We start from the raw sequence: 27075 nt of genomic DNA on the forward strand, positions 1-27075 counted from the left end.
CTACTTTGTCAAAAGCATGGAGAAGACTGACAGGCAATGATTAATCAACAACGGTTCGGTTGATAATCCCGATTGATTAATCTGCAGAAACCAGGTTACCGGAACTACCAGTCTTAGCTAATTTTGACGCTGCGCGTCTCATCTTCCAGCCTAGGGAGAATTTCAGCGTCCTAGCAGGAGAGGACATTTTACCTCGTGTTTGCGTTGCTACCGATCGCCTGAACAATATTACAAAACCTCTTCCAAGGCATATAACATTTTTGACAGATGGCTTTCAGACAGTAATTTCAAGTTTTGAACCATCCAAATATGAAGTATTGGTTCCATCATAAGAGTAATTAATTCCATATTAAAACCACATATTTGTACATTGGTAGTATGACAATAGCTTGATAACTGAGTTCTTAGCCTCTGAAAATACAACAGCAATGTAGATGTCAAAACATGTAATTTTGAAATAAAACGATGACTTCCGTGTCATACAGCAGCACAAAGACAAAATGTGTCATGCATACATAAATAATATATATAACAAGAAAAATATTCTCTATAAAATATATAACTGTAAAGGTAGGACAAACGTATTCATTCAATATTTTCAGCCTAATAGTCTAGCAATATAAAGTGGAAGCACCTTTCAAAATAATGATCAAAATAGACCTACCATGAAAGAAGCAGCTTTAAAACCGAAATTTAAATTTTAAAATCAAAGTTCAGATAATTGAATATCAATGAAAACAAGTCAAAATGAATATCGGATTACAAAAATAGAAAAAGCTTTTCACAAGAATATTAGATTATCTAAATTTGAACGAGCAAAAATTCAGAACATAAAGTTCATGATATTCATATAATTTAAAGATATAGTTTTGATTTTTGACTTCACTGATCACACATGATATTTTATCACGCAACTTCTATATTTATCAAACAATTACTTAATCTTCTTAATGATTTTCTCATCAGTACCTGGAACGGAAATAAAATGATTATGATTCACTGAACAAAATAGCATAACTAATATGAAATGATTTAGTTGTTGAACATTGCTATCCATTTGAGAGGTTATAACTGATGTTTCATTGGATATTGAATGATTGTAGTCAAATATTAATTTGCCTTATACTATGAGGCTGATATTTCAGAAAACATTTCTGGAATGAAAGATATTAACATGGCTTATTTAAGCAGCATGAAAATTGAAAAAAAAAAATGTGACATCGCATTTGCTCAAACTCAATGCAATATTAATCATATAGTAACAAATAATGATTAGATCATTCAAAAATCATACTATTTCAGAATTACTAGTCCCAACCTTATTTTGACTTTTGTCGATACATAATTCTGAAATATCTTGAATAATATGTACGGATATGTCCAAAATATAGAGAAATAAGGTAATACCTTCTACATATTCTCTCGCTATGTATTTCAACGCTTCATCAATTAGAATTACAGGCAGAGATATATTGAGTACCATTCGCCACTCAGCCCAGTTCAATGGGCAGATTTGGAAAACCATCTGTGTGTATTAAAATTATATAAAAAAATGTTACAAAACTGATTAAATAGCCAAATAAGAACAAGCAAATTGCTTCCATTTCGTCTTATGAGCGGAAATAATGTTGATGCTAGGATGAAAAAAACAAGAACACAAGAAACATGGTACGCTGCAACTACAATATATGTCGAAACAAAAATGGCAGTTTCAGCAAAGCCATTAAGGTTTTGATCGTCTTGAAATGCGTTGCATGAATCACCAAATAATGCTATACCAATGTACTCAAAATCAATATTAACAACTGCTCAAAGTAGTCAGGTATATCTTTGGTTCTGATAATCCCATAACCCAGTACCTACTTATCCCAGACTTTCATCCGAGTGAAAATGTATTGTAATGCTGAAGATAAGTTGTAGTCTGAGGACCTAAAGTTACTCACCGGCAAAGGATCAACATGTAAAATCATAAAATGTAGAGCCATGGACAAAATTATAGCTCCTATCAACCACATATTTTGCCAAGGAGGCATTTTCAACAACGACTGGTTCTCAGATACACTGAAAAACATCAGTACAGATAATAATTCGAAAACACACTACTTATACTAATATTGAGTTACGACTTACGATTATCTTGAATTCACAAAGCCCTTACAATGAACATGAAATGCTGACCCTCATGTTGGTCTTGTATAGTTGAGTTTAGTTACTTTTTTTTGAGGCAAAAAATGGAATGAATTAAAGAAATCTATTATCGGTAATTATAGTCTGGATTTGGTGGACACAGATCTGTTTTTTAGTCAGTACAGATCCAAATGCATGAATAATTATTGTCAAGAGCCCTATACTTGGTAGAATACAAGTTAACAACTTGGGTCACAATTACCAAGTTTGTAATAGTACTCACCTGTTCAGGGCATTGCAAAGTTCAATTGTAACAAGAACAGACAAAGCCATCGTCATTGGATGAGGATCCTCAAATATTTTACAATCAATTCCCTTGAAATTTTCCGAATCAGTGGAACATGTCATGTAATGAGTCTGAGAAAATTATCATAATATTGGAATTGATAGCATGTGGCATCTTCATACTATATTGAAACACCATGACACCACAAAAAAGAAATATCTATCTCAGTTGAAATACTGCAAAATAAAAATATGATGGATGCCAAGCTTACAAAAACATGCATTGAAAAACTGACTATAGTGATTGCAGTTTGGATAAAATGTCAACTATTCCGTTGACATGATCCATATTATCAATGATCATGAAGTTAATTAGCAAAAAAGAGCAACAAATACAATCCATGGATCATACATTTCATTGTTAACAGTTTTTGGTAATATAGCGATAATATTGTTCGGCAGGAAAATCTTAAAAACTATTCACTTTCTATTGCAAATAATTCTGTAAAGTTGAAAAATGACGGCAGAGAACTCATAAGCTACATACAATGTTATTAATACCATAAACTTAACACTTAATATGTTAATAGTTACGTGAGATTCCTTCGAAGAATGAACATATTCATTAATACTAACCAGTTGCCACCATGACACTGTGGGTCCATTTTCTGCAAACATGAACCACCAAGAAGCCGCCGCAACAGTCCCAAATCCAACATAGACTGACATAATGAAAAATGCAAGGAATGAATAAAAGCAACATGCAAAATGAAAATAAGCATGGTGTTGTCACTTCTCCATAAACAGCAGATTTGAATATCTTTAATTTTTATTATTAGAGCCCCAAGCAATTTTCGATAACCTATTTTAATGAAAGTAAAAACATTCTCAGCAGCTACATTTTAAGCAAGCATAAGTTTCTATATTAATGAACAATGCAACTCTATGAAAAATTAAGCTATGAACGTCATTCTTCACTTCACTGTTTATTCCAAAACACGATTTTGATGGCTATGAACAAGTCAAATTTCTATACAAATGGTAGTTTCAATCTATTTGAAATCCATTTGTAGATAAATACTCTTAGTTTTGTGAAAATTCGAAAATTATGCTTTTTTTGGTGTCAGATGAACTGATTAAATAAGCTTAATCATCCAAAACTGTTATGTATATGTACCAAGACCAATGCAAAAAGTTATTTAAAAATGTATTTAAATTGAGTAATTTATTCAGTTTTGGTCATTCATAAATACACAGCATTCAGTTGAATTATTAGAACTTGCAGAATATCTCAGCAAACAATCAATCTATGAGTTAGCAGACATGCTCCAACCCTTACCAACTGCCAGTAAGTCATATGAGGACCAGACTCAGCTGAAAGAAACCACCATGATGCAGCACCGACAGTGGCACAGCCGACATAAACTAAGAGAAAAGTGTGTTTTCGATTACACAATCAGTGAATTTGGAATCTAATATTACAAAATACAATATTTAAATATGAAATAAGCAATATCTTATTCATTTGAATATTTTTTGTATACTTTCCAAAATTTACGAAGGTTATTTTCACCAAAATCACAGGGGCAAATTGTCACATGATTTCATCAACTTTGGCACTTACTTCCAATGACACAATATCTGAACAAGAGCCAACCGCTAATGAGGGTATCTTTGGTAGATCGAGGTTTTTTATCCATGATGTCCAGATCGGGAGGATTAAAGCTTAGTGCAGTTGCAGGCAGACCATCAGTAACAAGATTGACCCATAAAAGTTGCACAGGTATAAGGGCTTCTGGAACACCAAGAGCAGCAGCAAGAAAGATGCTGAAAAGAGAAAAGAATTGCAATGAACCGCTCATAATCTTGCAAAACAAAGTATGCATGGGAACCTCAGCCCTTATAAATCCAGGTTTCACATTTAGTCATGGCAAGAAAAGGGCTCACAATCATTGGTTTCAAAGAATTATGTTGTCAAAAGCACGTGTCAACCCAGGAAAGAAAATAACAAGCTTTCCCAAGTATATTCTTGACAATAAGAGGTGCTGACTAATTGAAAGAGCATAAAATATAGCAAGTCAAAGGACCCATGAGATGCAAAAGAAGTGTGATTAATTACATGAGTTTTATTAGCAACTATGTCTTTGGTAAACACCATTGCAGTTTTTTGCTCCATAAGTTGTCAAATGAATTTCTAATTGAGCTAAAATAAGAAAATAAATATCTAACCGAACATAAGTATATTACTCACCATACAACCTCACCAATATTAGATGAAATAAGATATCTAATAAACTGCTTCATATTATTATAAATTGCTCGGCCTTCCTCCACAGCTGATACAATAGATGAGAAGTTATCATCAGCAAGAACCATTTCTGAAGCGGTTTTTGCAACAGCAGTCCCACTACCCATTGCAATTCCAATTTCAGCTTTTTTTAATGCAGGAGCATCATTCACACCATCACCAGTCTGAGAAATAAAAAATCAGTATTAATAATAGTATAAGATGCATCTTGGTAAGTATGCAGTATTTTTACCTGGAATAAGTTTGCTCAGAGTAAAGTCAGAATCAATATATAGAAAGTGACTGAAGTATTATTTTTGTATTAAAGCAGTAGCATTAAACTGGGTGATATCAAGATGTATTTATGAACAATTTGTAAACACAGGCACATTATGCCATTTTCCGTTCTAAAGTTACAATCCTATATTGTTCAAGAACTGTTTTAAAACTTTGTGGGCTCTTACAGGTTGAAAAACTTCTCAGTGATCACACACACAACCGGCTGGACATGGACATGTTAAGAATTTATAACTGAGTAACGTATTGAAATAAACTTACCATGGCAGTGACATCCCCATTTGCTTGCAGATATTCAACGATTTTACTTTTGTGAGCAGGCTCAACACGAGCAAACAATCTAGCTCTAAGACAAGCCTGTCTTTGTTCTTCTGAAGTTAAATCATCAAATTCTCGTCCGGTGAATGAAAGGCCCTCTGTGTTTTCATGTTCATCAAAAACCCCAATGCGACGACAGATTGCCTCTGCTGTTGCTTTGTTGTCACCAGTTATGACAATTACTCGAATTCCCGCACTTCTGCATTGCTGGATAGCATCGAAAACTTCCACACGAGGTGGGTCGAGCATACCAACAATACCGACAAATGTCATATAAGACTGGAAAAGAAAAGTATTAAACTGATGTTCATTTCTGTATATAAAAAAAAACTAAACAACATAGAAACCAGAATTCTGCATAAAAATTTTTACACCGAGGTTTTTGGTTTGGTATATTCAATGCAAATAGTCTGCTGTTGGAGAAATTAGACCATTAACATGGTCAGGCTGCAAGCATGAATGTATTAGGTAATAATAAACAGTATTAGGAAACAGTAATCAGTCCGAACCCCACATTATCATCACCTCACAGGTCGAACAAATAGACTATTACAAATTCATTACAATCCGGTAATAATCCATACTTCATAATTAATAAATTTTGTGGAGTCGACAAGATCCATGTCCTTTGGATCCACAGGGTCATCAATAGTTGCCAGTGCAAGGCAGCGAAGTGTGTCACGTCCAGTACCATATTCAGCCACAAGCTGTAGTATATGATCTTTTAATCCGGGAGTCATTGGTTGACGTTTCTTTCCGATTCGTACATAAGCACAACGATCAAGCATACCTATCAAATTTAGTGTTCATAAATTTTTAAATTTAATTAACATAGTAGTAGAACAATATTGTAAATGTACATCATCATGATTTTCTGATCATTTTATAATGACAAAAGTGTTGGAGCAATCAAATAATTGACTGAGAGGAGTTTTTGTTCATTTGAGTGTTCAGAAATACTCAGCTCAGTGTGCTTCAGTGTTTTAAAATGTGGGTACCGTATACAGTGGCGCAACCAGCGGGGATGGGGGTGGGGTGGGGGGGGTTACGGGGGTCGTGTCCCTCGTTTAAAATTCGTTTTTTTTTTTAATATTGTTCTATGTTCAAACAACGTCGTTCTACGGTCATAACAATCCGGTGAAAACATTTTCCAGTGCTTTATCACCTCGACGTAATTTAACACCGCCCGACTACAATTATACCTTTTTGCTGTTAGTTACGTAATAATCGCTATCCCCGCGTATATGTTTGTATTCGAAAATGAGATATGTTGCCTCAAAAAAGTAGAAATCGCGCTTCGACTAACCTAAGATTTACTATATATGAAAGGCCGAAACCGAAAACGCCGTACACATCCTACCGCCCTCGTCCACGTTTTGATTTCAAAACATTTCACAATTATTTCATTTTTTATCGCAATCGAAAGCAGCCATGTGTGGGACGGCATTAACTAACAGTCGTCGCGAAAGGTTTTCAATAAACTCCGACTTGAAGTGCTTATAAGACGTCGAGGACGTTTTTGTTTGAAAATTTTTTTACATTTGTTATCGTATATTTCAATTTAGTCAAGATATGTTGTGCGCCTCGGCAATAAACTTAAAAGCAAATCCTGCTCTAATTAATTTTTTAAAATTTCTTAATTTCTTGCAATCTATAAAATAGCTTCTAAATATTATTTGGTTTCTGTCGGAGATTTTATCGTTATCCCGACGTCGTTGATAACGATATCGTTCATTTCAAGTTGGAGGTATTGATTTATAATCAAAAAATTATAACACATAACATGAAAAATTTAAATCAACGCCGACTCAAAAAGTAAAACACGTTTTTCCATCTTTATTCTCCATTATTGGCGGACGGAAATTTGGGAATCGGGTGTAACTAATTTGCTTATGATGACGATGGTAAACAAAAGTACACAAACATACCATACGGTTCTTAGTTTTTAGTCGTTATTTCTCTGTCCTTTCTTCTTTCTAAGTGTATATTAAGACCATAAAACGTGTTTTATTTTTGAACTCTGCACTGATTTGAATATTTCATGTCGGCTGTTACGTATTTTTGTTTGTAAATGAATACCGCTAACTTAAACTGAACGATGTTGTCATTAACGCCGGATGCCGACGAAATCCGCGATAGATATTATATACTATTTAAGAGCTATTTTATACGCGCTAAATTACAAGAAATGAAAAAATTTCCTGTTATGTTCGGTCACTATCGAAACTGAGGATGAAAACAACCAATTAAGACACAATTTGCCTAAACCATCTCGACTAAGTTAAAATACACGATAAGAAAATATTTTCAATCAAAAACGTCCTCGAAGTCCTATAAGTTCTTCAAGTCGGCGTTTATCGAAATTCTTTCATGTCAGCTGTAATATATTGCCGAACCACACATGGACGACGACGCTAAGATATGTGCGCCATATTCGGGATTATTATAAACACGAAAAAACAGTATTTGAAGTTTGCGATATTTGAATTTTAAATTCGACATTTAAATTTTAAATTCTACAGCCCACAGGTGTCGCTGACTCGATGACTGTCACAGTCTTTCGCGACTCCTTATCTATTGCTATGAATTCTGATGTGTATATTTAATTTTTTACGATTGTCATTATACACGTTTGTCAATTTTTCGTGCTTTGAATTTTGTGTTAATTCTTGCATGATAGAAATAAATTATCTGAATCTGAATCTGAATCTTCGATTTGGTCATCCCTGCATTAAATTAGTCAGTTTTTAGTTGTGTTTCCAAAAATTAGTTGTAAATCAAGTATTTTAATTGTCATTATGTCTTACGGTGAGCTTCAGTTTAGTTTAGAATTTTTCTGGGGTTAGGGTCGGGAAAAGGTCCATTCGCAAGAAGTGCATTTTGTTTTTAGTCTTAACGAATTCACCCAACGAGCAAGGCGCGGCACGAGGGAAACGTTGAAAATAATTAACAGCTTTTCGTTAGCAATTCACTGGAATGTAATGAACGGCGTTTTGCTACCCACGAGGTGCAAGACATAACGAAGCGCCGTTCATGAACGAGTGCAAGGTAAGCGAAAGGCTGGGATTCAAACGATGGCGTTTCCCTTTTAACCAGGAGCAATTTATCGTGTTTCAGCGGGGCGACACCTAGTGGCGTTGCGACTTACGTCGTGGTTGCACTGTGTAAATTCGGGTCGGACCAAACCCTTACCATTCACATGTACTCTCGGTCGTGTACTGTGGCTGTATCTTATCCCAGGCAAGTACCCCAAAGGTTGAGACTAAATGGCGTTATGGGTCAACAAAATGGAATGCCAACCAAATATGGTCTCCACCAATGATATTGGTTTGAAAGATCTGAACTTGGCACTAAACACTTGACTTTAGATGCAAGCTGTTCGCTTTTATAAATAATATATCCTGCAAAATGAAACTGTAAATTTTGAAATTTTGGAAAAGTTTACAGGTAAAATGAGCCAGCATACTCGAAGTCTCTACGCTTTTCCGAGTTTATGATACAGATTTCAAAAAAGCAATGTCATGATCCTACCAATTCAATAGTTCAAATACTGTGTTGGTGTTATGCAGTACCTACTGACACCCTTTATCATAATAACATATCTGTAAGCATGTCTTTGTGCATTAGTGTTCTCTTGTGAAACTTAAACAGTTGATGTTGCATCGAAAACCTTCTATTCTGCATGATAACATTTTTTGGTCATGCAAAACAATTACACAGTCAGTATACAATTAATGAAGGAAAAAAGATGATTCAAATAGATGACAGTTTCTTCTCTAAGGAAAAACATCTCACCTTCTGGAGCTCCCTTTACAAACATTTTTGGTCCAGTTCCCATAGTAGTGTCACATGGTACACAATAAACACTCATAGATTTGCGATCCCGAGAAAATTCAAGAGTAAACTTTTTTTCCATTAATTTTTTGATTTTCTAAATAGATATTTTATTTTTATTAACAACCCACAAGCATTGGTGACTGGGAAGAATACTTGAATCATGAGCAGAAGCAGACACAAATAAAAATAACATATTTCTTACTTCATTGCAGGCATTAGCTCTGTCATGCTTAGAATATCGTGACACATCTGTGTCGAAGACGTTGAGTTTTTCACATAAAACGGTCAAAGCGGTTTCAGTAGCTTCTCCAACTTTTTCATAAACTCCCTTTGCCTAAAATTCCAAAATTATGATATAAAAGATACAAATGCTGCATTTAGTGCATTATAACCCAATTGTAAGTTTTTCATAATTTTAACTCAGGTGTTGATTCATGTTTCTTAGATGAAGCATATCCACACTATTTGCTGAAAAAAGGCAGACAGCAGTGTTAACTCTAAGAAAATTATGAGTGCGAAAGTGCTTCGCAGTTGAAAAAAAAGTGCAAAAGTGCTTTTGCCGATTTTAGCAAGTTAGGTGCCCTAGTTTCTGTTTAAATTCTTTTTAAACAGGTAGATACTCGAAAAAGCGCTTCTTTGGTTAATATTGCAAATTAAAGAAGTGCCTTTTTATTAACCTGAGTTTCGTTTAAACCTTTGTTTAAAACAAGCGAATTCATCGGAAACAAAGGACACCTGGTAAGCACACCTGCCGCAAACAAAACTTCGTGCAATCAAACCAACCGTGTCAGTTGCGAACGGTACTCCTTTCCGTAAACAGCAATGCCTCACACATTTTTGTTACTCCATCCATCAGACAGCAATTAATACACACAGCAATCTATATTAGTTACCACCGGCCATAGCCAGAGAGGATGGTCATTTGTACAAAGCAGGCGCTAAATAACATCCCCGGTCAACGATATGGATTGACGTCATGTTTCTAGGTCCTATTTTTTCTTTGAAAGATTACACAAATTCACTATGAAAGTCGGCATCCCGCTATTTTGAGCGATAGGTTGACCTACTTTACAATTCAATAATAGTCATAAAAGGACTGTTATACGCTAATTTAAGACCTTCTCTTCGAACTCCCTTCACAATTTTTTTCATTAATTCAAATCACGGCGCATTAAAACGCAAGATCCAATTTATTAACATTAATTTCGAAGTAAGAGTTACGAGAAAGAATTCACCTACGAGTGCTACGAATGTCGCTGACAGACGGAAACGATAAAAATGAGAAATCTTTCCGTTCAATTCAAGCGCTTCAAAGCCGTTTTTACGTTTAGAAACGTCAAACCAGATAAAGTAAGACAGGTAAATAATGTATTCTACGGAAATTTCCAAGAGATTTTAGGCGGGAATATTATTCTGACCATGTAGAATTGCTATCATTGTCGATTTATTTTATCAGTATATTTAATTCAAAGCAACACTGAGTATTCACGCAATGACGATTTTGCAAAGAGTTTTATTTATTATTTAATACGAAAATAACACAAAAACGATAGAAATTAAAACCATAAAAAGTCAGCTATTGTTAGCTTTATGAATATTTTCATCACATGGTCAGTAATGATAATATTGTTCGCTAAAAACTAGGGCCGTAATTTACAAACTGTTATCGAACCAGATGATGACATGAAAATAAAATTAAAATGTTTATGAATTCACTACTTAATATTGTCTTTAACATTTTCGCCCATGTGAACTCATAGTTCGGTTTCAAATATAAAAATGACTTCAATGTTCGCCGCTGCGTGAGAATTATTACTTGTGAAAAAAGTGCTTTAAAATATAGTGCAACAGAAATTAGGATGTCGACCGCTGAAACGGTCGCCGTGACAAAAAATAATACGCGATTGTGACAAAATTAGAAAGTAAAAACTCCGCCTTGTTACCGAGTTTTCGGTCTTCAGTGAGTTTCTATTAAATAAAACTGAATATTCAAATTATTCTATTGCAAAAAAAATCCGATTTTGCCCATCTCTAATCACGTGTAGGTAAATACTCATAGAATGACAATAAAAAGATTAACATTGATTACCACGAGTATAGTTTCACACATTTCATGCACATTCAATCGATGTTTTTGTGCATATAAATGATTATAACACCATTGATACTCGCAAGTTTTACTTTTCTCTTGAAATTAATTTTCACTTTTTTTATCGTTTTATTTCTAACATTTCTCACATTTGTTTCTCTCCGGAAATACCTCATTTATGAAAAAAATACGCTACGTGGTTACAACTGATTGCGAATTAAATAATGGTCGAAGATTAGCAAGTATATTCTTGAAATAGGCATACCAAATCTTCACTAAACTACTACAGAGGGAGGCGAGCTACACGAAACTCCGGCGGCCGACACATGTTACCACACATTATTGTGGAACATGCGCGGCTGCACCGGTAATGCGTCGTCTTCTAACACACCGCCGATAACGCGCCTCGATTTTGCCTCCCCGTTCCATGTCTCGCCCTTATTATTATCACAGGTGTTCTCTCTTTTGCACAACTTCATTCATTTTTGTTACAATTTAATATGAAAGAGGCAGACGCGGTGAAATCAAACTATTGCACCAAAAGTGCAATTCACGACGACGTAATGCGTTTGATAAACTAAAATGTACGGTCGTTCACATCGAAATTCCACAGTTACGTGTGTTTGGTGGATATTTTGCAAGGGTTATTTCAAACTTCGACCATTAATCCGTAGTCAGCGAGTACCCGCATTTAGAAATAAAACATTAAAAATCTCGAAAATAACTCGCAGATGTCAGTAGCGTCATAATGGTTTATATGTACAAAAACACGCTCGCATGTAGCGCCGATCAAATGCATGAAATGTGAAGTATTACTTGGAATTTATTGTTAATGAAGTTGTTTTTTAATGCCATTCAATGATTATTTACATGCGCCCTAATTAGTGGCGGGCAAAATCGTATTTTTTAATCGAGTTAATCGAATATTTTTAACGAACACCGAATAATGAGTATTGTCATTTTATCCAACATTAATTGGGATGTCGGCCGCCTAAGCGATCGCCGTAAGTTTTTCTTCCGGATTTTACCAGAAGATTGAAAACTCCGTAACAATGCGGCGTTTTTATTTCATAATTTTGTCATAATTGCAGGCTGTAGTAAATTTTTCGTCACCGCGATCGTTTCGGCGGCCGACTTTCCAATTAATGTTGTTAAACTATATTAAAGCACTTTTTTATTCACTAGCAAATATTAATTCTCACGTAACGGTCGATATCGTAGTCTGGTTTTTATATTTCGGACAGAATTGTGAGTTCACATCGGCGAAGATGTTAAAGACAACTAACTATTTATGGAGTGCATTCACAACATAAATTGATTTTATTCTGATTTTTATCTTCTGTGTAGGATTTGTATCACAGTTTGTAAATTACCGTCCCAATTTTAAGATAACAATATTATCACTACTGACCCCGGGATGCTATATTTGTAAAGCGGATAGTTGACATTTTTATGCTTTTAATTTTAAATCGTGTCCGTGTGACTTTCGTACTAAATAATATTTAAAAAACTCCGCAAATTGGTAATCTCTTGAATACTCAGTCAGTGTTGAGTATTCACGTAACTCAGCTTGGGTTAAAACACTGAAACACTGAATAAATAGGCAATAATGGCATTTCTACGTGGTCAAAATAATATTTCTGCTCAATATCTCCACAAGTTTCCATAAAATACATTATTTACCTGTCTTAGGTCCTTATTATAATTAGCTTATAACCTGTCTCTCCTTTTGAGCGCCCATAACGACGGTAAAATTCGTTTCATGTCTGTTCCATGGAGAGAAAGGAAAATACGCCTTCCGGAATTGCAATCAACAATTAAACATTATTATCATTTTTATTATTCTTAAGTAAACAATGTTATTATTTCTGACACCGGAATGCGGATATTTATGAAGACGATGGTTAACCTTCTTATGATTTTACTATTCTATTGTGCCTGTTTACTTTCGTATTAAATAATAAATAAAAACCCTGCAAAGTCTTTGCGTGAATCCTGAATGTTATTTTGAATTCAAATGATGATTTAATAACTCGACAATAATGGCAATTTTACTGGTCAAATAATAATTATTCGCACAATAATTTGTTACCTTGTTTGACATTTTTAATTTTACGAAACGGCATTGGTGCGCTTTATGCATAACTGAGAATTAAAACAATACCCAAATACGACTCCTCAAGTTTGTCGTTTCTGTTTCTTAGCAAGAGCCGTGAGGTAATTTTCGCAAAATTCAAGGGATCGGTTTGGTGACGCGCAAGTTCCCTGTCCAAGCAAATCGGCCTAGGTACTCGATATATGAGTAGTGAAATGGCATTCTAATACGCAAGAGAATGACATCGAAAGGTTATTGTTTCGCGGTGTTTTTTCGCTAGCGATCCAAGTTCGCCCCCCCCAAAAAAAATTATGGAAAGTGTCCGCCCCTGCCGAAGTGGTACATCAAATAAACTGTAATTGTACTGTTTCTTTTATGGAGGTATTATACAAGTGTATACGATTGATCTAACCAAAAATGTAGTAAGTAACAATACCTCATTATAGTCGAGTGATGAATCATTACAAAGGGCACAAATTGTTGCCATTTCCACACAAGCATCACAATCTCCAGCGTTTACTGGTCTTCCATTTTTGGTGACTTCACCACGAGGTTCATAGGTTGATCCACTGATAGAATAATGTCGGAATTTGATGTCGTCATCTCCTGCTATGCTATCGACAACAAACATCTGGGAAGAAAATGTTCACAAACTCTAAAATAATAATTAAGTTTGCAATCCTTGACTACAATTTAAGAATACATTTAAACTATACCCCCAGTTAAGAAATGACATGAAAACCAGTCCAGAAGCGCAGCCAGGCCTTCTTAAAAAGGGTTAGGATGACAAATCTGATAATTCCTATCCCGCTCTTATATTTCATCATGATCTGGAATAAAGGCATGCTTGGCTGTCTGTAATTTTGACAAGGCTTTTTAATCCATTTGAAACATACAAGAATTAGAGGGCACATTGTGCACACAAGAAACTGCGCTCTTCATTGTCAGTGCATATGAAATTATTTTCTACTGTATCTGTGTGTAAATTTACGGTTTTAAAGTTGTACCTGCCAGTGTTCACTATTAGCGCACTTTTTTGCGAAAATTGCGAAGCACTTTCTCAACTTTTTTTAGGGACTGCGAAATAGCACTTTTTTCCGATTTTGAAGAGAAATAGCACTTTTTTCCGATTTTGAATGGAATAAAAATTCAAAGTTAACAAATATTTTCGAGTATTAAGTTGACAAATAAGTAACATACTGGTACTTTTGTAACTCAATTCTGCATATCATAACGATATTTACCGGAATTCTAACCTATGAGATGCAGACATAGGAGATAAAGCTTTTGCATTAACGGCAAAATTCTTGTTTATAATATGATTATTATACAAGCACACGGATTCCGCTTCTCCCGGGGCGTTTCTTTGAACGAGAGTGGTCATGTGACTATCAATGATATCGATGAATTCAAAATGACTATAAAAAGTGTTAGTAACGTGTTATAGTCACTTTGGATGAATTGTGACCAAACTGCACGATTTTCAAATCAGACGAAACTTTTAGCTGCATGTCACAGATTTGCAAAATCAACAAATTCACAAAATACCATTAAGTGCCATTTTATTGTAATCACAATGTTGAAAGGACGTGGCATTTTCCGGAATTTTGCGATATTTACACAACTATTTCTCATTGATATGCGAGGAGGGGTGGGCAAAATTCAATATTTTTTTAAATCGAATATTTTTAAGGAGTACCGAATAAACGTGGTGGAAACATTAAAAAATCGGCAACAAAGCCTTTTTACTGGTTAATTCCGTTGTAATCGCTGATTGTTCTTGTCACCGATCGTTTTGGCGGCGATATCCAGGTTTTGGGTAATCTATATTCCCGCCCTCTCTTTTTTACAAATATATATATGAATTCTTGTGGGTCGGCGGACATCGAAGTTTTATATTTCGTGTTTACCCGTTCGTTCACATCGGCAACAAATTGACATTTGCGCTGGCTTTAATATTACCTATCAAGATTTGTAAATTTACCGTCCCAATTTTATGCGCATGGTAATATTATTGTCCATACCGTGATGCAGATATTTTTTAAGACGATAATTAACTTTCTCATGTATTTCTATGGTGATAAACTTCGCAAATCTGAAATTGTGCCAATCCTGAATGTTGATTTGAAATAGTGATTGAATAATTCGGCTATAAAGGCATTTCTGCGTGGTCATAAGACGAGATGACGTTAATGAACAGCACTTCTTTTACAGGATATTTTACGTATGCGACTTAATGCTAAAAAGATTGGGCTCGAGTGCTTTTTTTTTTCGAGTGCTCGAGTGCCTAATAGAGGGAGGTCAGGCGCTAATTGTAACTAATTCCCTCAAGTTTCAACGTGTTTACAACAAAACAATACCCCGGCGATAATTATAGCTAAAATGTTACCGAGCAATTCACAATTTTATTTATGGAATTTGCAAATTCACCTGTTTCTTGACGATTTTGATATTATCACGCCCTAAATATTAGTGCAAAAAATACTCCCCTTCTTCCGCGGCGGTTTGACGGGTTCTCTGTTCCATTCTTCAGAAAGTTCTGACACGGGGGATATAGAATACTGAATCCGGAGGGTTGAATCCCTGTCCACTTACTGGTGATTTTCCGTTTTGAAATGCGTGAAACATTCTCTATTTTAAATTAAATGACGTTTCGCGGGCTAGAGTTCTCCCCGAAAATGATGTGTTCCAGACGTTAGTTAGACGATAGATAAAACATTAAATTAATAATTTTCGTGACGCCCCGTTTTCGAAAATACAAAGTTATATCGCGTTATGCGTTATGATACATTTGGAATGAAACATTATTTACGGTGAATTCAGATCACATTTTACTCTCCATGACACCCGGTATCCGAAAATACAGTTGTATCTCGAAAAATGTGTTTTGTTACATTTAAAAAAAAACATTTTTGCGATTAATTTAGATCATATTTTGCTTTTCACGACACCCGTTTCCGAAAATACAAGGTTATATCGCGAAAATGTGTTTTGTTACATTTAAAATAAAACATTTTTGCGATTAATTTAGATCATATTTTACTTTTCAGGACACCCGTTTTCGAAAATACAAGGTTATATCGCAAAATGTGTTTTGTTACATTTAAAATAAAACATTTTTGCAATTAATTTAGATCAAATTTTACCTTTCACGGCAACCCGTTTCCGAAAATACAAAGTTATATCACAAAAAATGCGTTTTGTTACATTTATTTTGCATTCCCAATAAAATACATATTTTCCCTAATTAAGTTCGTCGATGAATCTGTTCCTGTCGTTCAAGCTCGACACACGTTTGGACGAGTGTGGGGCGGTTTTTTGATCGATGATAAATTAAAAAGTTGCCACACGTTATTTGTATAACGATAATAACTGAAAATTAAGATTTTATAATAGAAGTGAATTTGTCTCAAGATGGTATTTTACGATTCCTGCCCACAGAAAATAAACACGCTGACAGGCTTGGTTATAATTGATATTCGTTTAATTTATTTTACACTATTAATAAACGCGCCACACCAATTGCGACCATATAAATTGCAGTCGCATCGGTATGGACTGTATGTTTTTGGCGCTCTCAAATTAATAATAATTTTCAACAACAATTTGTTTACAATTTTAACATCCCGCAGGCCATGTATGGTCGAATAAAATGTTCACATATTCGAAACATGACTTGGCCAAGGATGGAAGGGATCACTAAAGAGCTAATAGAAAGCACATACGCGAGGGTATGATATTAATATGGAGAATATTTGTGAGCATATCACAGGACGGAAATATTTTGCACCCAGCTGTTTGTTGGCAGAACAACGATACGCTAAAGTTAATTGATCGAATACAGGGAAGTATTTATTTATCATCTCACTTGCGAAAATCGAGGTTTTGGCGGAATTGTACGATCATGTTGTCTTTCTTAAATAATAACTTTTTCAATAAATGTTCATTTTACTTTTGCGTCTTTATTATATGTCTGGTTTTCATTTATTTTAAATTCGAAATTGTCCGAAATACTCCAACAGGTGTATAGGTACAATAATAATAGTACTTACCAAAGTACCTAACAGGGAAGTTTAATACACAGATGTGTAAAGGGCGTCGTAACTCCCGTTTATTAATTATAAATTTTTTTACATTCTGCTTAAAAAACAACGGCAGTCATCTCACGTAACTCTCGCGACCAAATCTTTTTTGTTTTGTATGGCATCGTCTTGGCGACGAATTTATTGCCGACTGAATTTTAATTGTGTTTTAGGTTAGTTATTTTCTGTTTGTTGGTTTCTAAACTTTTACAAACTTGGGTAGCAATTACTATTAATGTGAGATTTGTGCATGTGGTCGAATAAAAATTATTTATTAAATGGCTTGGTATTTCGAGACACTCTCAAAATTATTTGGGATCCATTATCATATCATTCGTTTATTTTTTATATTCATGTTTTTCTCAAGAATCACCCTAGTTATATTTAGTGTACCTTCGCAAAAGAAAACTCTTTGATGTCATCGTTCCTATTAGTGTAATTGAAATATATGGGAACCTCGCAAGTGGCGTTGTGATGCGAATATTTGATACTAGGTCAGCAGCATTACAAAGAGTGCTATTTATGAATGCTGAAAGTACATGACATTACTAAACATTTTGCCAATATATGATGTTTTCTGCCCGATTTAAACAACTCGCACGCAAACCAAGGCATGTGGACATTTAAAAATTACTTGTCTTTGGGTAAGCTCTGAAATAGTATAATATGAATGTAAATGAGAAATTAGGTCACGCTAGCTCACGAAACGGGAGGATTTTCAAAGTGGTCTTGTGTAATATTTCGGAGAAAAAAGTTTGAAAGGAAAGTAGGTCAACCTATCTCCTAAAACAGGGGAGTATCCTGCGTAATATTTCGGAGGGAACGTAGGTTAACCTATCTTTTAAAACAGCGGGTTGCGACTTTCAAAGTGGTTCAAAATCACAAATTAATAATTATCAGATTAGGTTTGGGGATGAATCGAAAAGTTGAATTTCCAGCGCATCTAACCCTAATTAGTTGATTGGTATTTATATTTGGGGGGGGGGGGGATTATTTTGCACCGGATTTGTACAAACGATCCACCCTGTAACTGATATGGTTTCCAGCCGGCCTCCTGTCTGTTAGATGGAAGGAGTAACAAATGTGAAAGTCTTTGCTGTTTACGCGAGTAAGCAACTGACACCGTGATACATTGCATGAAAGTTTTGTCCGTGGCAGGTGTTAGCAGATGTCATTTCGTTGCTTGTTTTAATTAAACATGAATTCGCTTAAAGGGAACTCGGTTAACGAAAAGGCTTCTCTTTAATTCATAATATTAACCGGAGGAGCGCTTTTTCGAGTATCTATGCCGTTTTAAATGGGTTATATGAAAGGCTAGGGCACCTAACTTGTTAAAATCGGCAAAAGCACTTTCGCACTTTTTTTTTTGGACTGCGAAGCACTTTCGCACTCATAATTTGCTTAGAGTTAACACTGGTACCTGGTACATTTTTTTGCATCATTTTGTAAATTTAGAAGAATTGAACTGGATAAAACGGGTTTTCAAGATTTTAAATAAGATCTGCAAAGCCAAAGATTCCAATGTGGTATCAACGACAAGAATCAAAAAGATTATCAACCATAGATAGCTGATTTGGATAATTTGGACCAGTAAACATACTTTGCTTCAGCCTACATCACTTCTAGTTATTTTAATTATAGTTATTTTAGTTATTATATTTTTTTGAACAGCTATGTGGCAAGAAACATAAAACCTATGGCTCTTTAAAGGTCATTTTAAATAAATGAAATAAGAATAAAATGATGCAGAATGAAAGTCATTCATTCTATTTACAAAAGACAATTTAGTTTCTCATTACTTCTCATTAGGAGGTTGGATTCAGTGCAATATTATCAAGTCCATGCTTGATTACAAGAAAATGGAGGTGTACGAATTCTCACCCGACACGCTGACATCTGATTGGTGGTTAGGGTCCCTGTTTTATCAGAGCAGATAACAGATGTGCATCCTAGAGTTTCAACGGAGGGTAAACTTCGTACAATTGAGTTCTTCTTGGCCATCCTACGTGTACCAAGAGCAAGGCAGGTCGTAATCACTGCAGGCAGACCCTCGGGAATTGCTGCAACAGCCAGAGCAACTGCGATCTAAATGGAGAAAGCTTAATTTAAAAAATTAGCACCACATATGCGTCACTATCTAGTTATTTTAAGGATGTGATAATCCATTACTAAGTTCACGGAGATGACAGATATATGATGGTATAGGTAAATTTATGCCCACATTTATGAGAAAAACCAATCAAAATCATAGTAGGCCTACCCATATACCACTGAAATTTATTAATAATATGATTTAAAAGCAGAATCGAAGAGAAAAAATTATTATTGGATTATTATACAATTTTCAAATGTATATATTTCAATACCAACACCCAATGAAATATGAATGCACCCACAAACATATATTATGGCAATTGCCTGGTTTTGGATGAATACATTTAAGACTTCCTAATCAAAACCTATTATCGACAATATAGAATAAATAGATATATAAATCCTATTTAAATGTTTAGACTGAAATGCAAATTCAAGAAGGGGAGACCCGTAAAGAATGAGTTGCCTCATTAGGCTTGCACATAATTCACGAATTTACGGAATTTATTCCTAATTACGTTAGCAAATTTACTTACTGCGTAAAGTATTAATCGATGACCATATCTTAGTAAACCATTCTGCAATGTAGTTTACCAAATATCTGTTGTTATGTATTCTAGTAAAAGGCGTATAATTTTATGTCCTAAAGCTATAACAATTCCGCTCCGCTCCGCTCTCTAAAAAATATGCGACTCTTTTTATAATTTTATTTTTTGTAGAATTAAACCACCCATGCATTTTCTTCAAACAGTGTCTCAAAATTATTACTTGGAAGCATTTCGGAATGCAGGATTGTTACCATGTAATTAGTAAAATTTAATTACAAATGGGTTCATCGATGCAGTATTTCATGCTGTCATCAAAACGTCTTAAGCACATTGCAACACAGTTCTTAATATCTAATATTCAGATGGGGAGTACTGTACTAATACTGAACATGGCAGCGATTTAGACGTCTCGCGCATATCAGTTTCGGACATGAAATAAGTTATGAAAAGATATTCACACTTTTTTGAACAATTTTGATATACCGGCAAATAGATTTTACGATGTGATGTTGCTAAAAACGATTGGCAATTTTCCTGTTGTAAACTGACTTTGATCGATCATGTGCAAGCCTATGCCCCGTTATCATTTTACGGTCTCTTGGGACCAATGACCTCTCCCACCTTGAAATAATAAATAGCTCCTTTAAGCCATGAACCTCCATGAATGGGGTCATTAAAATGGCCGATGTTGATAGCCCACACAGCAATGCATATAATGGTGATAATCTGTAAAACAAAAAGCAATTTGACTCCAAAAGTTTAATTTTTAAAAAACTATAGAATAGATCATCATAATATAGTAATCAAATATATCATTAAACACAAGAAAAGCACTTGATAATGACAAACTGATCCATATTCACTCATTGTTGATTTGATATTGGCAATTTTTGCAAGAGGAATGAATTACTTTAGAACATTACCTTTGAAAGCTGTTCACCAAATTCATCTAATTTTTGCTGCAGTGGTGTTTTTTCAGATTCAGTCTCTGCCATTTCATCTCGAATTTTTCCAATTTCTGTATTACTGCCAGTGCCTACAACAACACCAACTGCTTTTCCCGAAGCAATATTGGTGCCCTGAAGAGAAAAATGTACTTCTTATTTTAGCATAGGTGGTAATTGGTAGGATTGAAGGGAAATCAAACAAATCTGAATTCGTTTCATAAAAACTGAAATTGGCGACAAACAATGGAATCATATAGTCACCGAGAAAAGCATGTTCTTTTTGTCTTGATTTACAGCTCTTGGATCAGGCACTGCATCAGTATGTTTGATGATACTGACACTTTCACCTGATAAAAAACAGGCAGAATATTAGAAAATACTGAATGAAATATTTTAAATTTTGAAAAAAGTTTTCATTTCTTACTTTATTTATAGCTAGTAAATTTGATTGAATATTTACATGTTATAGTCATTTAATCTATTTCGACTTTGCAATAAGGCAAAGAAATATCATGTCTGTATCACATTCAACCTGATCTTGTAAAACGCAAGAATGCAAATATCTTCTTTTGCGATTTAACCTATATTTTATATTGAAACACAAATTAGAATATATTTGAACCTGTAAGAATTGCTTGATCAACCCTGAGCGTTGTTGATTTAATTTGAATCAGTCTGATGTCCGCTGGAACCTTGTCACCAACTTAAAAAAATAGTGATGATGGTAAACATAATGGTCTGACTAGATTTTGTGGTTTTAAATCAACATGATACCTTCATGTCATTTGTCTGAATTTTTGACTTGAACAAAACAAAATTTCTAGATATGTGCTACTTCGATTCATCATCATTACCAATCTACCGGTAGTTATTTTAGATTATTTTAATACAAAATTATAAAAAAAAATCTGAGAGCACAATATTGTTCGAAGAGTTTTATGGTAATAAGATTTGTAGAGTACCGATATCAAACATCAGAATAACTTCTATTCTGTGTATGACTGACTAGGAAAGTATGCAGTATGGGTACTATTAAACCCTTGGACTGCTTTATTTATTTCATTATTTACACAGAAAGTTCATGCTGCAAGGTTTGGGACATTCATTCTATATTGATCCATCAGAAAATGGAGTTGTCTGAAATTTTGACTTAAACAAAACAATTTCTATATATGTGCTAGTTTGATTCATCATCATTACCAATGTCGATATTTTAGACTATTTGAATTCAAAATGCGAAGAAAAAAAAATTCACAACATTTGTCAAAGCGTATTATGGTAATATTCAACATCAAGTTGGAAGAGAAGCACTTGTCAAATGTTAACTCTGCCCATTTTCTCAATTGAGATGAGTAGGAGCAACAACTCACAATATTGTTGGATTGCAAAGACCTTTCATAATGTAATATATTTTTCTACATGATTAATGATGCAGATAATTTATCTAAAAAATGTCAAAAATTTGCTAATTTGTTCAATTCAGTTTTTCAGATCAAAAGCAAAGTGAAAGTAAAAGTATATTTCGATCACATGTAAATAATCAAATTGGTCAGCAGATTGGTATAGCAGATGACAGGGACAGGAGGCCAAAACAGTACTTTAAACAAAATATGTATTATTGCAATACCATACATCTAATGTTTGAACAAATATTTCAATGAAAGTAAATGCCAAAGCTTTACAGCCAGACTTGCTAATGGTTGAAGCAACCCAATTGAAATACAGATCAAAATGGAAACCGCTATTATCTACGGTACTTCAAATTAGAGTTACCGGTATAACAATCGCTCACTTATTATATTAAATTCATATCTCACCAGCAACCTCAACAATGTCACCAGGTACAATATCTTTTGCAAGAATTCTCTGTACTGTAGCCTTGTCGCTTCGAAGAACTTTTCCTAGCTCAGGTTCATATTCTTTTAAAGCCTCGATGGCACTTTCAGCATTTCTTTCCTGAACAAATCGAAACAAGCATGAACATGCATAGACTAGAAAAAAAAATTGAGTCAAACTAAGTGGCGCAGCCAGGGTGGGTTTTCGGGGTCGCAGCCTTTTGCTAACATCGCAGTGATTTTCATCATCGTGATGTGTTATTCAGGCCGTAAACGCCTCGACGTTGGTGTTTATTCTCTAAATCACAACTTTGTGCCACGATAACGATGATAATTATTTTGTTTTTGTATTGGCACGGAATTGGGAATCCGGTGAGAGTTATTATACGTTCATCAGCGGCGAGAAAGACAAATGTAGGATTAAATCCGCAACCAAGATTTTTTGATTGAAAAGCGGCAATATAAAATACCAGTACTGAAAATAAAACCATAAACAATATAAGTTTTATTGAGGCCCACGACAGTGAAAAAAACAAGGAAAAAGAAGCTAATTATTGCATATACCTATTAGAACAAATCAATAGTCTTCCGCCAGCCAAGTGATCATAGTCATACAGCGTAATGTTATATTCAAATTGAGAATCACAGAAGAAAAATTGAGAATCACAGAAGAAACAAACAAGTACCTGCCATATGCCAACAATAGCATTTGCAATGAGAATTAGTAATATTACGAAAGGTTCAACAAATGCTGTAACAGTGTCTTCTCCTTCTTCAAACAATGCAAGAACCTGCAATTTTTTGAAATACTCTTAGTATTGAACTTTGTTTATAAAATTAGATAACATAAACTTAATAGATTTTCTGTCGAATAAGGGTATGTCGTTATTTGTGGGATGGAGGTTGTAGAGTTGTATACCATTAACAGTAGTATTGAAACAACTCCAAATTACACACACATTATAGTGAGGCACCTGAGCAATATTTTCCAGAATTTCAAAAAAACTTTCCAGGAAAATTACATCCAAGGCATTTAAACCCATTTGCACCCATAAATATTTGCACCCAAGGACATTTGAACTTGCAAACTTTCGCACCCACAGATCTTTGACTCTGTGGCATTTGTTCCCCCGGGCATTTACACTGCCAGACTTTTGTGCCCATTGACATTTGCACCCACAGACAGCATCAGCGCCTATTTAGATTTGCACTCATGGTAATTTACATCCATGAATAGTTGTGTTTAGATAAAATTATAATCAATATTTGAAATAAGATTAAAATCAATGTGTCGGCCATGAATAAAGAATATACTTATAATTTGAAACTGATCTAGATTTCCAATATACATCTTTTATACAGTGCAATGTCATGGATGCAAATTGAAAATACCCAAAGTTGCAATATGTGAGAATAAATGTGGAATTAGACTGATTGCAAATGTACATGAGTGCAAAGTTACATGTGCAAATTTACTACATGTAGCAAATTCACATGGGTGCACTGTGCACATTTGCAAGTGAAAATGTACATGGGAGCAAACTCACTGTTGCAAATGTACTGGATACAAGGTTAAGTGCAGAAATGTACATGGGTGCAACTGATGCAAAAGTGCTGTCACTCGAATACTACTTCAAACTAGTTAGGTACTTTTAAACAAATAATTCCAAAATATGGGGTAATTATTATGTTTACAGGAATTGAGGCACACCAATAGATCAATAAATTTACTTTTGCTTAAACATGATGTTATTCATTACATTTTATATTCCACCACTGTGAAGCAGTAACTAGAATATAATCACTGTAATATAATAAACATGTATCCACTTACAAAAGATATGACCGCAGCCAAAAGTAAAATTCTAACTAAAAGATCTTCAAACTGTTCCACAACAAGTTGCCACAGAGATTTGCCTGTAAAAAATTAAAAATTATAATTGTGTGATTGAGATTAGAAAAATAGTGTGTGACCAAATAGAAGGACAAAATGTCGAAACTTCATCTATCAAGAACTTCGGCTATATTATGATATCTCTTTACATATACCTAGCTGTTTAACAAATTTTGTGGACTAAAAATGGTTCAAGTAACTTTATAATGAGAAAATAATACTTAACAGTGAAATTCGTGGGCTTGCTTGGGGCAATCCTACATGAGAAAATTCATTAAATTTGCTAGTTATCGATTATATGTCATATATTTATTATAATTCCTGATGAGCTGAAAGCGGAAGATATTATATGTATAACAAAATATTTTTTACCTTCCTCGGCAGGCAATTCTGAAAATAAAAAGGTAAAATAACATTAATTATCAACCATTGGAAAAGAAGCAGGTGATATTCAGAAACTAATTCATAGAAACCTATGGAAAATGTGTTCTTTTTTAGATGCAGATATATAACTGAATAAACTAGTGTATAAAACCCTTGATGACTATTTCACAGTGCAGCTCATTAAACTGATGATCTAGATTTATACTGTTATGTGGTAACATTTGACTCGGCTAGTAGATATGCATTAGCGTCAATGGATTCCAACTATTTCTCATAAATGATGATGGCCAAATTCCCCATCATTAAGTCTTGCGCCGAGAAGAGAACATATTTCATGCGTGGGTGTCATTATCCCATTAGAACAAACTTGATCGCATTGAAAGTATCTAAAAAAATAACTGAATCCAAGGCCCAAGTTGGAGCATTAGAAGACAATAGATTCAATCTCAAATTTGATGACAACATTTACTGAATCAGAAAAGTATGCCATGGTGACAGAGGTATTCGCCACTATCACGTCAGCGAAATCCTACATCGATTTCATGAAAGTGTGTTCCCACTTTGCGATGTATTTCTAATCAATAGCCACGGAAACCCTAACCCTAACGAAAATTTAGACCTCATTTGCTTAGTGCCAATTAGGTAAATTATTTTTTATTCATAAATTTTATAATGAAACACTTTTTATGACACCGTATTTTTGAGCAGCAGGATTTCGCTAGCGTGACAGAGGTAGGTATTCAATAGCCTACTTATTAATTGAAATAATAATGCTCAAAAAACTTGCCATTCGGTCCATATTTTTTCCGATTTCTTTTGACTTGTTCAGCTGTCAAACCAAGACTTTCAGACACTCCAAAATATTTTACAACTTCCTCTTTAGGTTTCATATAAGCATCTTCCATTTTAGTTAGAAATTCCGATTTTGATCAGAGTAAAAAATATCGAGTATGATAAAGACAGAGCTATCTAATAACTGAAAAATGTAATTTTTCATTATGTACATTTGACTTGGAATATATAAGCAATATTTGCTGAAACAGAAGTTATACATTCAATGTGCAACATGAATGAAAATTCAGAATATGAATTTCATCACCCCGTCACAATATAGGAAAAATATTAATTCCTGATATTTAAATTGTTGCAAAAAACAACTAAAAGGGGAATTGCAGGGAATATAGTAGCAAAGGAATTGGGAGTAATCCAGGATACATTTTCTAAATTACATCCTATAAAAATTTGTCATTTTTACAGTGAAATCATGATTTATTGGAAATAGATGAATTCAGCATAATAATCATGATCTTGATATAAAATAGTTTGATTTAGAATAGGCTATACAAAATTATCAGTAATTGCAAGAGAGAATTTGAGAATACTCAGCTATTCGAAAATGGAGATTAAACTAAAACTTGAAGCTATGTGAAATGAGAGCTCAAAATTTCTTTAAATACTGGTTGAATCAACAATTGAAAGTCTAGCAATATGGTCACATCCACAATTTGAATAACGAGAAAACGGTGAAACTATGTATCTTGCATTTGATTCGCGATTAACAATTTAGTGCTTAAACATTTTCCCCTGAAATACTGAAAATCAACTTTTATTATTACCATAGGTCTGTCATTCACTGACTCTAATTATAGACCATTTTAATAAGGTGCGCTACCATTGAAATTGCCCAATCAGTTGTAATATACAAGTCAAAACTTGATTGATATCAAGCAGACATGCTCAGATGTGGGTTGCTTTGCTGCCTTGAGCTTCCAATCTTTATGTATCAATGAAAAGACATATCACCATTGCAAAGATGCATCAAATACAATTATAAGGAGTGTGATTAAATATTTTTGATCAATTTGAGAGAATAACAATAAGTTCAAAAACAGATGAATCCAACTGATTGAAAGGTTTGGAATAGCAGTTTCAAAATCGTAATTCTCTGCATGTGTA

The 27075-nt window shown here is 34.3% G+C and overlaps 1 protein-coding gene across 2 annotated transcripts; it reads right to left on the reverse strand.

Moving 5' to 3' along the window:
* Nucleotides 1-431: 431 nt before the first annotated feature.
* LOC120348548 (sarcoplasmic/endoplasmic reticulum calcium ATPase 1-like) lies at nucleotides 432-26094 on the reverse strand. Of its 2 annotated transcripts, none has more exons than XM_039418706.2 (22): nucleotides 25907-26094; nucleotides 25108-25125; nucleotides 24676-24758; nucleotides 23528-23632; nucleotides 22824-22962; nucleotides 21629-21709; nucleotides 21268-21353; nucleotides 20983-21138; nucleotides 20681-20785; nucleotides 19299-19502; nucleotides 13772-13966; nucleotides 9354-9485; nucleotides 9110-9245; nucleotides 5899-6104; nucleotides 5258-5593; nucleotides 4664-4884; nucleotides 4037-4239; nucleotides 3049-3134; nucleotides 2411-2544; nucleotides 1944-2061; nucleotides 1408-1525; nucleotides 432-969 (listed from the first exon to the last, which is right to left on the reverse strand). In XM_039418706.2, the coding sequence occupies exons 1-22, from the start codon at nucleotides 26022-26024 to the stop codon at nucleotides 935-937; spliced, it is 3015 nt and encodes a 1004-aa protein (XP_039274640.1). In that variant the 5' UTR covers nucleotides 26025-26094; the 3' UTR covers nucleotides 432-934. The 2 variants fall into 2 exon arrangements, with proteins under 2 accessions (XP_039274640.1, XP_039274641.1); XM_039418707.2 differs by lacking the exon at nucleotides 3049-3134 and adding an exon at nucleotides 3752-3837.
* Nucleotides 26095-27075: the final 981 nt, after the last annotated feature.

Source organism: Styela clava, chromosome 1, assembly GCF_964204865.1.
Source record: "Styela clava chromosome 1, kaStyClav1.hap1.2, whole genome shotgun sequence".
NCBI classification, from domain to species: Eukaryota; Metazoa; Chordata; class Ascidiacea; order Stolidobranchia; family Styelidae; genus Styela; species Styela clava.

Excerpts from the sequence above, each read along its gene's own strand:
- LOC120348548 (XM_039418706.2), bottom strand. The coding sequence starts at position 26,024 with ATGGAAGATGCTTATATGAAACCTAAAGAGGAAGTTGTAAAATATTTT. Across the intron at positions 9,486-13,771 it reads CATCACTCGACTATAATGAG|GCAAAGGGAGTTTATGAAAA; the intron begins GTATTGTTACTT and ends TTGGAATTTTAG. Across the intron at positions 4,885-5,257 it reads ATGGGGATGTCACTGCCATG|ACTGGTGATGGTGTGAATGA; the intron begins GTAAGTTTATTT and ends TTTATTTCTCAG.